The sequence below is a fragment of the Tamandua tetradactyla genome, chromosome 11, assembly GCF_023851605.1.
Source record: "Tamandua tetradactyla isolate mTamTet1 chromosome 11, mTamTet1.pri, whole genome shotgun sequence".
NCBI lineage: Eukaryota > Metazoa > Chordata > Mammalia > Pilosa > Myrmecophagidae > Tamandua > Tamandua tetradactyla.
In genome coordinates this window covers 55931463-55946988 of record NC_135337.1, presented here as the reverse complement: position 1 = coordinate 55946988, position 15526 = coordinate 55931463, and the positions used below count along the sequence as shown (strand labels likewise).

The 15526-nt window shown below is 36.2% G+C and overlaps 1 protein-coding gene across 2 annotated transcripts in view; it reads left to right on the top strand.

Moving 5' to 3' along the window:
- LRRC7 (leucine rich repeat containing 7) overlaps positions 1–15526 on the top strand; it is a 600349-nt gene that overhangs the window by 500991 nt on the left and 83832 nt on the right. Inside the window, exons 17-21 of one of the 2 annotated variants that reach the window (XM_077120640.1) lie at positions 1535–1783; positions 6388–6588; positions 11346–11457; positions 11676–11856; positions 13550–15230. In XM_077120640.1, coding sequence (XP_076976755.1) covers positions 1535–1783; positions 6388–6588; positions 11346–11457; positions 11676–11856; positions 13550–15230 — 2424 coding nt within the window. Of the gene's footprint in view, positions 1–1534; positions 1784–6387; positions 6589–11345; positions 11458–11675; positions 11857–13549; positions 15231–15526 lie in introns of those variants that run through there. The other variant, XM_077120639.1, reaches the window with a different exon arrangement.

Here is a 15526-nt window from a genome sequence, read left to right as displayed (position 1 = left end):
AATCTCGGAAAATATCTACATTCCTGAAATATATCAGAAAAGTTTATGGATTTCCTTAAATGTGAGAACAGATTTTGAAGGAAATGTGTGCCTAATAGCAGGTGATGCTCTTACGGAAAATAATTCAATTTTTTCACCTCAAGAGCATATGTTTTAAAATCCTTCGTTGGGATGAATCTAAATCAAATAACAAGATTGAGTCTTAAAATATACATTTCCCATTATTTAAATTTTAAAATATTTTTAGATTTAATCAGCATCAAATATTCATGTTATCATCAAGACAATATCTTGAATCTCTCATTAATATGTTATAGTACTGTTTGTTCACTTTCGTAGATACTAACAGCTCTCACTTTTAGTGACTAATTGCATAAGTAATTTCATATGCATTCTATTAATAATCGAGATTGTGTGATGTGTTCTTCTCTGTGCCCTCCTTCCCACAGTCATTAAATTTTATTTTTTAAACTAGCATACTCTAGAACCTTTCTATAATTGTAGACAATAAGGCAATTAAGCACTTAGTGACATTATCATTCTGGAGATCCCAAAATGGATTTCCAAATCCAAAATGACAATTTTGTGAAAGAGTTGGGTTAAAAAAATGTTTCTGGATGGTTAATGTTTTCTTAATAAAGAAAGAAAGATTTTTTTAACTTGCGAAAAAAAAAAACTGTGAAACACTTCAGTTCTTGTCTTAATAGGATTTTATGTATTAAATCCAGAACGAATGGATTATGCATTCTGTGTTGGACCTCTGATTCATTTGTATATTTTACTGAATTGTCAAAAACTACGTGCTTCTTACTAAAAATCTATACTCTAAGAAATCAAAAAGAAAAGATATTTAGTATACTCTGGTGTAGGTGTCAATGAAAACATAAAACATAGTAAATGCAAACAGTTATTTAGAAGCCCTGTTTGTGTGTGATGTGATCTGATTTGCTATAATCAGAGTAGGTTCATTATACTTTAGAGTGTATTTTCTCTAGTTTATTTTTACTTGTCCATGGTGAAACAATGTGTGTTTCCACAATCCCAGCTACTAATTTGAATATTTCCAATGCCATTGGCAATTGGACAAATTAGAGCACAAACAAACTTCTAAATAAATCATCATGGAAGCATGATGTATGGAATAACACCAAAATCTTACACTAAATTAGTCACACTTTTCTGGTTCATTACATGTACATTAAATTTAGCGCCATTTTATCTTTAATTGACATAAAATTATTGACCTATGCCATCCACTTTCAAATGGACTAGAGTATAATGCCCTACTTACAATGTGTATAGTATAGTATGAATGCTGCATTGTGTGAAGAAGTTGTGATCCTTTGGCTTCATATGATATATTGGTACTGTTGGTACTGTTTTATTACATAGAGTTAAAACTAATTTTCTGATGGTTGTTTTAAATGCGTTACCCAGAGTGAAAAAAATATATTGAGTGGAAAAATGATAAAGTGAAAAGTATTGCTACAGTGCTCCTCTTTCTCCCAGAAAATGGAGATTCCTTCTCCCACAGGATCTCTCCTGCCAAGCCCCCTGGGAAAGGGGCCAGCGTGGGATTACTCTCCAACCTGCCAGACTGTCTGGCGATTGCTGCACACCATGGGCCAGGTGTGATCAGCAGATCCAAGATATGCCAGTTCCCCAGAATGACCCACAGCTGGCATGGGGTTGTATAAGTGGCCTCCAGCAGGAAAGGAGCATGTGTACTCAATTGCCAGTTGCAGCACAATCCACCACTCTTCCCTCTCTAAGTGGCAGACAGGTAGGCCTAGGTGTTTGGGGTAGGAGAATTCCCCATGTAGAGGCAACCTTGGAACAGTGGTTTGTGGGGTATGTTCTGCATGATATTGGGAAAGAAATGGTCACATAGAAACCTTCCTTCTAATTGCCAGTGTTTGATCCCAATTTAATTTCTTTGTTCATTGGCATTGGCAATGAGGTGGGGAGGATTCAGAGGGGAGGGCCATCTATATGAGGTGCCTATTGGTGGGATATCTGGCATGTTTCTTTTTTCAGTTGGATGTTTCATTTTTATTTACATTTTTATTTTTTAATGATATTTCTCCTTTGATTTAAAGTGTGGGGAATATCAGTAGTTGGACGAGTTGATGACACTCTTACTGCAGTCTAAATGGCCCCACCACGTACATACACACACACACACACACACATGCAGTTTATAATCTCAATTTTAGGGGAGATAAAATAACCAAAACTTGGTTTTTTTAAAATAGTTTGAGATTTGCTAAGAGTGAACTTTGAACACAAAAATGGACATCTGTTGAAAATCATCAGTTACCCTTTAATTGGAAGAAACAGCTGATAACCATTCCTGTAAGAGAAGATTGGTTTGGGAATTGTGTTGGACAGGGTTCCCTAAAGCAATGGGCCTTGTTTAAGGGCTGATTAATAAAACTAAACATGTCTTAATGGGGTGTGAAAGAGAATACTATGTTTTTTGTATGCCTCACCATCCACATGTAATGGACTAGATTCTTATGCTGTGTCTTATATTCTTTCTACTATATAAGGCACACTGAGAATACATTTTCCTAATTAAAACCACCATGAGTTTCTTTTTTTTGTAACATTCCAATTACTTCTTAACATATGATGACATTTAATAATCAATGATTGAATCATTAGCCATAATTTCTCTTACTCGAAATTGCAATGAAATCAAAGCAGCATTTAATCATAAGACAACCACAATTTAGTGTGAATTCCAGATGTCATTTCTTAATGCCTTCACTATTAACATAAGTAATTTTCTTCTCCATTTCTAAATTTTGGGGGGGTTTCCAACATCTTGCGGTTGCTATTTGCATTTACTACCCTTCATTTAGATCTGAGAAATAGTGTTGTGAAATATTTCTTTTTTCCAAACTTAAAAGAAAATCTTATTTCAGTAAAAATATTGCATTTTAATAAAATGTCCATGTGAAATGAGCAAATACTTTATGATGAGTGACATAATACACTGTTAGGTTGCGTACAATAAATGAATTTATATCTTTTTTCCAACCCTATTAGAATAAGGGAGTTTTTCTAGCCTATGTGTTTAGAAATAGAAAGAAACTGCTTTTATATTTTGATTTTATATATTTGGTTTTAGTAAACTAGTAATATAACTGGGTTTATGATCATGTTTATTCATTTCTGAAGCTCTGCATAATGGTAGGAGAGTAAAACAATCTGTAAAGGCGTATAAAATATGCCTTTACAGAACTTACAAACATAGAACGAAAAAATATTATGTTCTAATTTTAAAAGAAGTTGTAAACCATTGTGATACTAGGCTTTATTTTCAAAAGAAAATTTAAATTAACTTGTTATTTAACCCAAGAAAATTCACATTTAGGTTTAGACTATTTCTTCCAGAAGATCATACAACTATGCACTGTTCCGCTACCAGGGAAGAGCTCCGAGCTAAGTGACACGTGTAGCATTAGCCTTGGACTCAGAAAAACCTGGGTTTGGCTCTTGGCATTGCTACCTACTAGCTGTGTTGACTCAGGGCAAGGAACTTACGCTGTTTAAGTCCCAGATTTCTTTCTGTAAAATGGGAACAATAAATAACTTCTGCATTGGATTATGACAGTTGAGAGAGATATCCCTATAAAACATTTAGCCTGGCTGCCTCACCCAGAGCAGATGTGGAGTAAGTAACTATTGCTGCGTACACTCTGAAAAAAAAAGTCTAGACAGTTGTTATGGGTAACCATATACAGTGGGAATCTAGATCCATTCTCTGTCTAGAACATACAGAGATCAAATCTCTATCTAGAACGTATTAAATTTCAAACAATTTTCACATTTACTGTATCATTTTAGCTCTAGATTAACTCAAGTATATAGAAGAGATATTATCCTTTCATTTATTTTACATGAGTAGAAACTACACAGAAAAATTAGTAATTGATAGATAGGTGGGGGTAAATGTGTGGCTTAAAGTCAGGTCTTCTGACGCCAAGTCTAGCACTTTCGCTAGTAGACTAGTATATGGGAAGCAAGCTTATTTTCTAGGTGGAAAAGAAACAAGTTTCATGAGACCTGAAGCTTACACAATTAGGGGGCCAAGCTCTTTCAGGAAGGAAATACACAATGTAAGTCCATAAGTAGGACCTCTCATATGACAACTGACAGCCCTAAAGCTTAAACTTGATTAGCTTCCTGGGTAAATCTACCTGTTTCTAGATTTAAGTATTTTTTAGACAGGTAAAATGTCGGAACATATTCTAGTGATGTGATCCAAATAACCCATCAATGTGCTTATAAAATAACCAGAATATATTGGTACCAGAGGCAGCAGTAAATAGCCACCTAATTATGTCAGATGGGACATATCATCTATAAAAAAAAATAGGCTACAATATTCAATGAAGTGTTTAATTCAATTAAGGGAGAACGTTTCACTTTTCTTTTATACTTGATTCAATTTAAAAGTATAATTTTAGTGTTGAGGATTTCTAAAGTACATAGAATTTTTATTTTCCTACTTGAAAATCATTTTTCATTCATCGATACTATCAGTTATTTAAAAAGATGTTTTTAATTGGTGTGATAGTATTACCATTCTATACTTTATATGTGTAGAAAATGTAGTTTTTTTACTTTGGGGCCTTTAATATCAATTGCTTCTAAATAAGTTAAAGTATATATCTTAAAATTAACTTTAATCTGTGATTAACATTTCTAATGCATTATAATTTGTGCATTAGATTGCATTATAACTTGTGTACCCTGGGATATTTCTATATTACATGGTAAAAACATATACCTTTTTTTCTCTAAAGTCCAACATTTTCTTGCATTTTATCTTGGTAGCTTTACTTCTATACATTATTAATTTCATCCTTATTTATTTGAGGGTATTAAGGAGATTGAACAGCATTCCTTAGCAAAATTATCTGGTTGCTCATCAGATTTCCAAGTATTTTTCAGAAAAATATTATGATATTTTTAGTGCTGAAAAGAATATTAGAATTCATCTGATGAAATCCAATCTTAGTTTGCCAGATAAGGAAATTGAGCCACAGGCAAGATAAAATACTGAAAAGAATAACACAGTTGGTGGATTTGCTAAAACTATGGATGAGCAAAAATGTTTAGATTCATTTTCATAATCCTCAGATCTATACTACCGTCATAGTTTCTCATATCCCACAGAGTCCATGGATGGATGTGGGTGGGTATGTGTGCGTCTCTACCTCCTTCTCCTTTTCTCTGTTTCACACTCTTACTCTTACTCTTTCAGCTGCTCTTCCAAGTTTCTCCTTTCCTCCAACACTCGCACACATGCACACACATACTCTCTTTCCACAGACACATCCCACCACAATAACATGAACCATTCCATTTTCTAAAGTTGGTTCTACTCAGATGCAAAAAGTCATGATTGTTGGAACAAGCCAGGCCATGTAAGCCTGTGCCTTATTTTTCCTTTCACTTCCTTTTAATTAGGATGGACAATTTCTATTTATTCCGTTTTAAGTATAATAAGAATTATGATGGAAGAACTCTATATGAACCTCATATTTCTCCCTCTAAATTGGCTGCTAAGAATACTCATTAATATGTATTCCCTAAAATGAGATTGATACCCTAAAAATGAATCCAAGAATGGAAATAAACATGGATAAATATAATCCAAAATTTACACGTTTCCCTAAAATACCTTAGAAATTGTTCTCAATTTTCTATTTCTCCTTATTGTAAGATGTTACCTAAGAAGGATGTTACTTTGTTAGAGTAAAACCTAAATATAAAAGCCACTCTGAAGCATGTTTTCCCTTAAGTATTAATAAGAAACAGCCACCCTACCTTTTGATGCAACACGTTAATTGATACAGAGCTGATGTATATTGGGGCAGCAGATATAGTCTACTTCCCATTTTCTATATATGACAACCCTACTTGAAAATATTTGGGGGTATCCTCTTATTACCTGCATTGATACGCTAAAGATATTCTTCACAACAAAACTATCACTTGCAAATAACTAAGAAAGGGAAGGGAACAGTCTTTAAAGTATAAAAGTAGCTTAAAGTTAACACGATTAGATTTTTCTGAAATTATCATCATTTAAATGCTTGACCTACTGATTTCAGTTATCTACAGGGTAGTTCTAGATAGGATATAATCTCAAAATTGTTTATAAGCTAAGAGGGTGCAGAGGGCTGGGAAGAAGTATCACTAGGGAGAATGTGAGAATAATACTATGTTCAACTCTCTACCACAGTTTCTCAGCTAGCTCAACACTCACTAACTTGCTTTAGGTTATATTGTTGTATATAAATTGGGGTAGTTTTGTGAATACTCTTGCTGAAGGTATTTTATGTTAAATTTCTTTTTATAAACTTCTAGGTTGAAATAAACCTAAAACGATACCCAACTCCTTACCCAGAGGATTTAAAGAATATGGTAAAATCTGTTCAAAATCTGGTGGGTAAGCCAAGCCATGGAGTGCGTGTTGAGAATTCAAATCCAACTGCTAACACGGAGCAAACTGTGAAAGAAAAATATGAACACAAGTGGCCGGTAGCCCCAAAGGAGATTACAGTGGAGGTATTTCAAGGTTATTGGTAATTGCCAGTGTGGTTTGGATTTTTTGGAATTACTAAATGATCTGTTATTTTTTAACTGGATAGATTTTTCATGGTACATCTGTGGTTCCCTAGAATATAACTGAGTTTCTCTACGCTTTCAAACTGTGAGGGTTCCATTGATAAGTCACAGATTAATGACACCGTTATGGCCTAAAATCATTCATGCAGCTCCAGAAGTTCCAAAACACACACAGAAGAAATAGTTTGCTCACCCAGCTACTCCTTTTTTATATCCAGTGAATGCATTATGTCATTTTAGTGATACCCTTTTGGCTATCCCCAAATTTTATTGTAGGAGTTGTTAGAAAGGACTAAGTGAATTTTTTTATTTTGCAAATTTCATTCAAATTCCTGATCAGATTCAAAGCAAAATTTTTTTAAAAACTCTTTTTGTTTGGGGCTACAACCTATATAGGAAGCACTGCTGATAACGACAAAATGAAAGGCATACCTTGGAAATTTAGTTTTATGAAATTTAGTAATGTGAAGCTTAATTCCTATATTTTAGAATAAATCAGAAATCCATCCTTATCAATGTGTGTGGTCTGAAAAGAATTCAACTACATTTATACCACCTCTGTACTATCTCGTAAATTCTTCAGCTAACTTAACCACTTGTTATCTTCATTAGAGAGATAATTGATATTAGCACATGTAAAAGTTTATATACCTATTTCTCAGAAATATGAATTGTCAGAACTCTTACAAATCTGCATTGCAAACATCGATTCATCACATTTCTTAAGCATCAACTGTTTATTTAACACTGTGCTAAACACTGAGAGAAAAGAAACATAAAATGTGTGCATAGTCCCATTAATTGTGCATAGTCCCAAATAATTTAGAGTCTAGCCAAATGAACTTAAGTCTAACCCACATGCAGTGATTATGGAATGCATTATATAAAATATGATCACATGCTTGACCATGTGATGTAGGATATAGTGCTGTAAGAAACTAGAAAAGATTAGGTGAGTCTTTTAAAGTGGAAAAAAAAGGAGGGCGTTGCAGGCATGGGGAATGAAGAAAAGGTGGATGGTACAATGACATAGAATGAGTAAAGGCTAGAGGTTCCTAAACTTTCTAGAATACAAATCTACTTAGTGTCTCAGTAATTTTGTCATGGTGCCCCTAGATCAAAAGAAATAACTGAAAGTTGCATTAATTGATTAGATGATCCAAACAACTTCATAAATATTATAACCTATTTAGGAGTTATTTGAAAAAATAATATTTTATCTCATTTTTAAATAACCACAACTTCTTACTAATGGGCTATGTGTACCTGTTGAAAACCAACTACCTTCTCAAACCTTGGCATCCTATTGGACACCACCGCTCTAATTTCTATTTCACATTGATTTTCCAATGGCATTTGCTTTTTGATCAGAGTGACTACCAAAATCCCAGCTTCATTAAGATATCATGCCAACAAAGGGAAGGTGGTAAAATATAATGTTGCAGCTGAGAACTACCTCAAGCTAGCAGTACATGCAGTGACTGACTGACGTCCAGCATTGCTTCGTTTCCCTTTGTTAGGTAAAGTAGCCTACGTGGGATCATGCATACATGTCCTTCAAGTAGAACAATCCACGTTCAAATCCTGGCTGAATCATCTATGAAGTTTGTAACTTGGAATTATTACTTTACCTCTCTGAGCCTCCATTTCCTTATCTGTAAAAGAGATGATGACAATAATTCCCTCCTTACAAGGCTATCTTTTAAATATTTAGTTGGGACATTAGAGCAAAAGTGTTTAGCATAGTAGCACTGCAGCAGACAAGTAACAGATTCCCCATACTGGTGGCTGTCATCATCTTCATCATCATCATCATCATCATTACTTTGCTCATAAAAATAAAACAGTACACCTGGATCAGTGCAAATCCAACCATCTTGCTTCAGCAGTGTGACAGAGAGCCCCAGACTAGCTGATATCATATTCTCTTCCTGGTCACGAGGACTCTTTTTAATTCAAAACTAAAGTTTTCGTGAGCAGGGCCAGAGATGTGAACCTAAGTTCAGACCATAGCTGCTCTGCAGAGCTCTGGTCATAATTTCAGGATGCAGATTGAAAGTTTAATAGATACAGACAAGATAACTTGAGAACTAAATGGGTAAAGCATAAGAGAAAAAAAAATGAGAGAACATGGAACCCTTTATTATATCAGTGTTTCTGTGTTTGTGCAATTATTTGGTTTGTTTGTTTTTTGTGTGTTCCAAACACAAAACAAAATTCTTCTACTTCTCTGTGAGGTGTCATAAGAAGATCTTTTTAAATAAATAAGTTACATTTAGATTCGGAGAATGTTAGTGCTAGACAGGAATTGGCTAATTCTACCATCTGTTAACCTTCATTTTACTGATGCTTAAGAACCAGAGAAATATACTGACTTTCCCAAAGTAATCTGATTAATAAATGGTTAATCAGGGATACTAATAGAAATATGTCATCTTGTAATTTGAAAACTTCTTGACAAGTCTTAACATACTTTATGCCTGTTGTGATAGTTCCCAGACATGCATTTGTCTCAGTAAATTTCTCCAAAGGTGTGTAAAAGCTTTGATTTTCTATTCAATCACTTAAAACTTCAGCATGATGTTTATAATACTGAATCTTCCAAATAATTTTCAAAATCCATGAAAATAAAGATTTCCCTATTCTCAGCTATCCTACTCTCTTTCCTATCCCTCTTCAAATCTGATACCAAATTTTAAGACCCATTATGCTCACAGCTGACCTCACCAGGGGAGAGTAACATGTAGGGAATGTCACTGGACTGGAAGCCAAGGTAATCATGTACTTATACCGGATCTTTGTCTAATTTATCCATATGTGTCTGTGTGTCTTAGCTTCTTAGGACCATTTATCCATATGTGTCTGTGTGTCTTAGCTTCTTAGGACCACTATAACAAAGTACTGCAAACTCAGTGGCTTAAAATAACAGAAATTTTTTCTCTCCTACTTCTGGGGACTAGAAGTCTGAAATTAAGTTCTTGGTAGGGCTGTGCTCCCTCTGAAACTTATAGGGAAAAATCTCTCCTTGTTTCTTCCTAGCTTCTGGTTTGCTGGCAATCCTTGACTTTCCTTGGCTTGCAGCTGTAGCACGTCAATTTGTGCTTCCATTGTCTGGTGGTGATTTCCACTCCTGTGTCTTCCCTTCTTCTCTCCTTCTTAAAAGGACACCAATTATTTTGGACTAATGGTCCACCCTACTCCAGTATGACCACATCTTAACCTAGCTAATTTCTGCTGCAATGACTTTATTTACAAATAAGTGTATATTCTGAGGTACTAGAGGTTAGGACTTCAATATATCTTTTGGTGGGCACAATTCAACCTGGGCTTTGCTGAGGCTCAGAATCCTACTCTAGAAAATGAAAGGTTGGACTAGATGATCTTTACGTCTTTTTCCATTTAAATATTCCTAAATATGAAAAGTAATTAACAAGTATCAGATACTATATACCCAGGTTATTTGCATCCAAATATTCCCATACAAACCTAACCAGAGACAAACCAAAAGACAAAACCTATATCAAGAGTTAAAGAAGTGGGTCTTTCTCTACAATACCATAAGACCTGAATCAGTCACACTGGGGGCCTTGGTAGTATATAAAATTTATGGTAAGAATTTCTGTGTGATCATTACACCAACCAATTAGCTATAAAATGGGACTTATGTCCTCAAATATATCCCTTCTTTCCTTCGATCTAAACAAAATATTTCTAAATTTGATACATTAATGTTCCAAATGAATGAGATACTAAAGAATTTTTAAAAGCTTAAAAATTCTTCTTTGAATGTAAAGAAAAACTGACAGATATAACTGCCGTGATTAAATTTATATCACTGCTTACTCAAGACATTTAAGTAAATGAGGATTCGGTATTTTGTTTTCCCTAATACTCTTCCACTACCTGGTTAACTAGGAATAAAAATTTGAGTCACAGAAGTTTTAAACACATGTTTTTTTTATGTGATCATTTGTCATTATGAAGTTGTATTCCTGTCCCAGTGTTGCTCATAACACTCAATGGATGGATGTAAAATGACTATGTGGCAGGTTATATTGGTCATGGGAAAGTCTAGGAGCCTTAGGAAGAAGGTGTAATAGCATTAGAGAAATTGAAAAAGATCAACTGGAAAACATAAGGAATTAGTGGGAGAGTGGCGGAAAGAGCAAGAGTTATAGGACACAATGACGCATTAGTGTGGCTAGGAATGGAAAAAAAATCTGATTTGTCAGTGATATGCTTTCTCCTTAGACCTCTTAGAGAGTTCACCCCTTAGAATTCTTATATATATATTAATCCTAGATATGTATGTATCACGTTACATATATGTGGTTTATCATAATTCAGCCCAGTGTTATAATGAGTTATATCTCATCTCTCCAACTAGATTGTAAGCTTGCAGAGAGTGCGGGCCACATTTTGTCTTTCTTTAGAACCTCTGCAGTTCTTTGCACAGTGCAGGGCATATAAACAATATTCAACAAATGTCTAATGAATAAATGGACTCACTTAAACAAACAACAAGAACATTGTAGTGTTTACCTCAGCAATACATATGATTTGTTCTTGCAGGGCCCCATAGTGAATTAAATTCTAGAGCCCCATATTAGCATCTAAGCCAAATAAAGATATTGCCATCTTGGTTGACCATTGTTTAAATGTTTACTTTCCTTGTCCTATATTATTATATCTCCCAGGATTCTTTTGTTCATCCAGCTAATGAAATGAGGATTGGGGAACTTCACCCTTCATTAGCTGAGACCCCTCTGTACCCACCAAAACTTGTTCTGCTAGGGAAGGACAAAAAAGGTAACACTGTGAACCCAATGTGGAAAATGTGCTGCAAATGCATGTGCATGATGAATCACCAGTTGTAAATTACGATGCACAATAGTCGACCAAAATATCTTCCCATTATGTATTTCTAACAAGTTATCGGTATTGCATCTGCTTTTCATATGTGCCTTTCTGTATTTATAATTGTCAGTGCTCACAACCTTGTAACACTTTTTCCCTTTGAATTTCAGAATCAACCGATGAGTCAGAAGTTGACAAAACTCACTGTCTGAATAACAGTGTGTCCTCAGGCACTTACTCAGACTACTCACCTTCGCAGGCTTCCTCAGGATCCTCTAACGCCCGGGTTAAAGTGGGGTCCTTGCAGACAACAGCTAAAGACGCAGTACATAATTCTTTGTGGGGTAACAGGTGTGTTTAGAATTCCCTCTTTTGTCAAATGCTTCTTTTCAACACCTTTTAAAAAACGGAATCTTCTTATTTTGGGAATTGGGTTCAGCATGTAAATGGCATAGAAGACACAGCAGGGGCAGGTAAGCAAATATAGTCTCCCTGAGACTTCCAAGAGCTGATGAACCCATCCTACAGGGCAAGGCCTTTGTTTAAGAGGAGACGATAGAAGATGAATAGGATAGGGTCACAATCGAGGCAAAACATTTTTAAAATAAAAATTTTGCTTGTCTAACACCTGTTTAGGAGGCATATGAACATTTCACCCCCCTAAATCGTGTTATGGATTAAAATAAAATATATGTAAAGTATTATGTGCCTGATACACAGTAAATAGTCAATATGTTTTCATTTACATTTTCATTGCTGTCATCATCATCATTTTATCATTCCTTGGAAAAGTTAGGATGTTTATAGAAGTGTTTAATTTTCCCAGAATGGGTCCTCCTCTGTGTAACTCCCCTTTTACCGATGAAAAACCCAAGCCACAGAGTGCAATTAAGTGATTCAATGAGTAGTATATACCTAATTCTAATTCCCCCGTCCTATAACTTGTTACTATGTTTTACATTACAAATAGTAAATCAAACATCATAGAATATATCTAGTCAGTGATTATTACACATGTTTTACTGATGATATTGCCACTGATGGAAATGTCTCCTTTGGTAGTTAATAAGTATTTAGATTCATTGATGCCCATGATTACAATTTACTGTCGAACACTTTCAGTTTACGATAAAAGTTGAGAATAATTTAGGTACTTTCAGAAAATGCCTTCTAAGTGCGTTTTTTTTGTTTCAGTTAGCAAAATCACGTGAAAAGCTTTCATTCACTAAAAAAAAAAAAGATATACAATTCCATATTATTAGTATGAAAACGGTTTAGAGTAAACTTAGAAAGTGTGGTCACTGGTAGAAATATGCCAATGACATAAAGTCATAATTTAATATAATCTAGATTTTAGAAAAAAATACCTGAATATATTCTCTATATAGTGGCATTTATAATATCTACTAGCTTTAGTATCTTCAATACCTGGCCTTCAAATAAATGCTATTTGAAGACAATAAACATGGCTTCATTAGATATACTAAACATCTTTCAAAAAGGTACTCTCAACCAGTAGTTTGGAAACCCATTGAATCAGGATCTCCAGGGATGAGGATGAGGAATTTTTAGTGTTCAAAAAATTCTCCAAGTGTTTCTATTAGCCAGGTTCCAAGACCACTCCTGAACACCTAAATATTTCATTCATTCATTCATTCATTCATTCATTGAATAAATATGAATTTGCTACCTACTATGTACCAGGCACTATTCTAGGCCTGAAGAGCAGAAGATTGCTGCCCCTATTCTTTTCCATTCTAGCAAAGGACACAAGACAATTGACAATTAACATAATAGGCAAATACATTACATAATATATTACAAGATGGTGGTTACCAAGAAGAAATAAAAGAGCAGGATAAAGGGTGGAATTTTCTTTTTTTTGGTGGGGGGGACATGAAATAATAATACCGTCTTGAACATGACTTGAGAATGAATGATCAGTTAGAGAAAGGATGGTGGCACTTCCATGGCTTCTTGTCTGCTTTCTCACTGAGCTCCAACCCACTCATTTTCGTATTTCTTCTTCCTATTGTGTTCACAGGATTGCACAATCTTTCCCACAGCCGCTTGATGCTAAGCCATTACTCAGCCAACGGGAGGCTGTTCCCCCAGGAAATCTACCACAGCGTCCTGAACGGCTGCCAATAAGCGATGCTTTCACGGACAACTGGACCGATGGTTCACACTATGACAACACAGGGTTTGTTGCTGAGGAAGCCGCAGCTGAGAATGCCAACAATAATCCTCTCTTAAATTCGAAGGCTAGAAGCGCATCTTCGCACGGACGCAGGCCTCTGATCAGGCAGGATCGGATTGTTGGTGTTCCCCTGGAACTTGAGCAGTCTACACACAGACACACGCCTGAAACAGAAGTGCCTCCTCCCAATCCTTGGCAGAATTGGACCAGAACCCCTAGTCCTTTCGAAGACAGGACTGCTTTTCCGTCCAAATTAGAGACAACCCCCACCACCAGCCCCTTGCCTGAAAGGAAAGACCATATCAAAGAATCTGCCGAAATACCTGGTCCTTTTTCTCCAGGAGTACCATGGGAATATCATGATTCCAATCCCAACAGGAGTCTTGGTAATGTCTTTTCTCAAATCCACTGCCGCCCAGACTCTTCTAAAGGTGTTATCTCAATTAGCAAAAGCACAGAGAGGCTTTCCCCACTAATGAAAGATATCAAGTCCAATAAATTCAAAAAATCACAGAGTATCGATGAGATTGACATTGGTACCTACAAAGTTTATAATATACCGTTAGAAAACTATGCTTCTGGGAGTGATCACTTAGGAAGCCATGAGCGACCAGATAAAATGTTGGGACCAGAGCATGGTATGTCCAGTATGTCTCGCAGTCAGTCGGTCCCAATGCTGGACGATGAGATGCTCATGTATGGAAGCAGTAAAGGGCCGCAACAACAGAAGGCTTCCATGACAAAAAAAGTCTATCAGTTTGACCAAAGCTTCAATCCTCAAGGAGCGGTAGAAGTCAAGGCCGACAAGAGGATGCCACCCCCTTTTCAACACAATTCTGAGTACGTGCAGCAGCCCGGCAAAAACATCGCCAAGGATTTGGTTAGTCCTAGAGCTTACCGAGGATACCCACCCATGGAGCAAATGTTTTCATTTTCTCAGCCATCTGTGAATGAGGATGCCGTGGTAAACGCCCAGTTTGCAAGCCAAGGGGCCAGGTCAGGCTTCTTGCGAAGAGCTGACTCCCTGGCGAGCTCTACAGAAATGGCCATGTTTAGAAGGGTCAGTGAACCTCATGAGCTGCCTCCGAGCGATAGGTACGGCAGGCCTCCGTATAGAGGGGGTCTGGATCGTCAGAGCAGCGTTTCAGTGACTGAGTCCCAGTTCCTGAAAAGGAATGGCAGGTATGAAGATGAGCACCCTTCATATCAAGAAGTGAAAGCTCAGGCGGGAAGTTTTCCAGTTAAAAACCTTACCCAGAGGAGGCCACTGTCTGCAAGAAGCTACAGTACAGAGAGTTACGGTGCCTCCCAAACCAGGCCAGTTTCAGCTAGGCCTACTATGGCAGCTCTTTTGGAAAAAATACCATCTGACTATAACTTGGGTAACTATGGTGACAAGCCATCAGATAACAGTGATATAAAGACGAGGCCTACTCCTGTGAAGGGAGAGGACAGCTGTGGTAAAATGCCTGCAGACTGGAGACAACAGCTGCTTAGACATATAGAAGCTAGGAGGTTAGACAGGGTATGTTTGGCATTTCTCTGTAAGAATATCCTTCTTGCCTTTAGTTTGACTCGATTGGCATTTTTCTAAGCACATGTAGTGAAGCATGAACTACATGAATAAAGAGAGGATCAGCATTTTTTTTTATCTTCATATTGTGGGGAAATTGATCATAATAGTCTTTGCAATGTTGCTTAATGCTCTCTGAGAGTCCATAATCCGCAGGTGAATTATTTATCAAATCTACCCTAATTATTGTTAGTAAGAAAAAAGTCAACTCTATGATGGGATGGTGCTTCGATTGCTTTCTGGCCGTT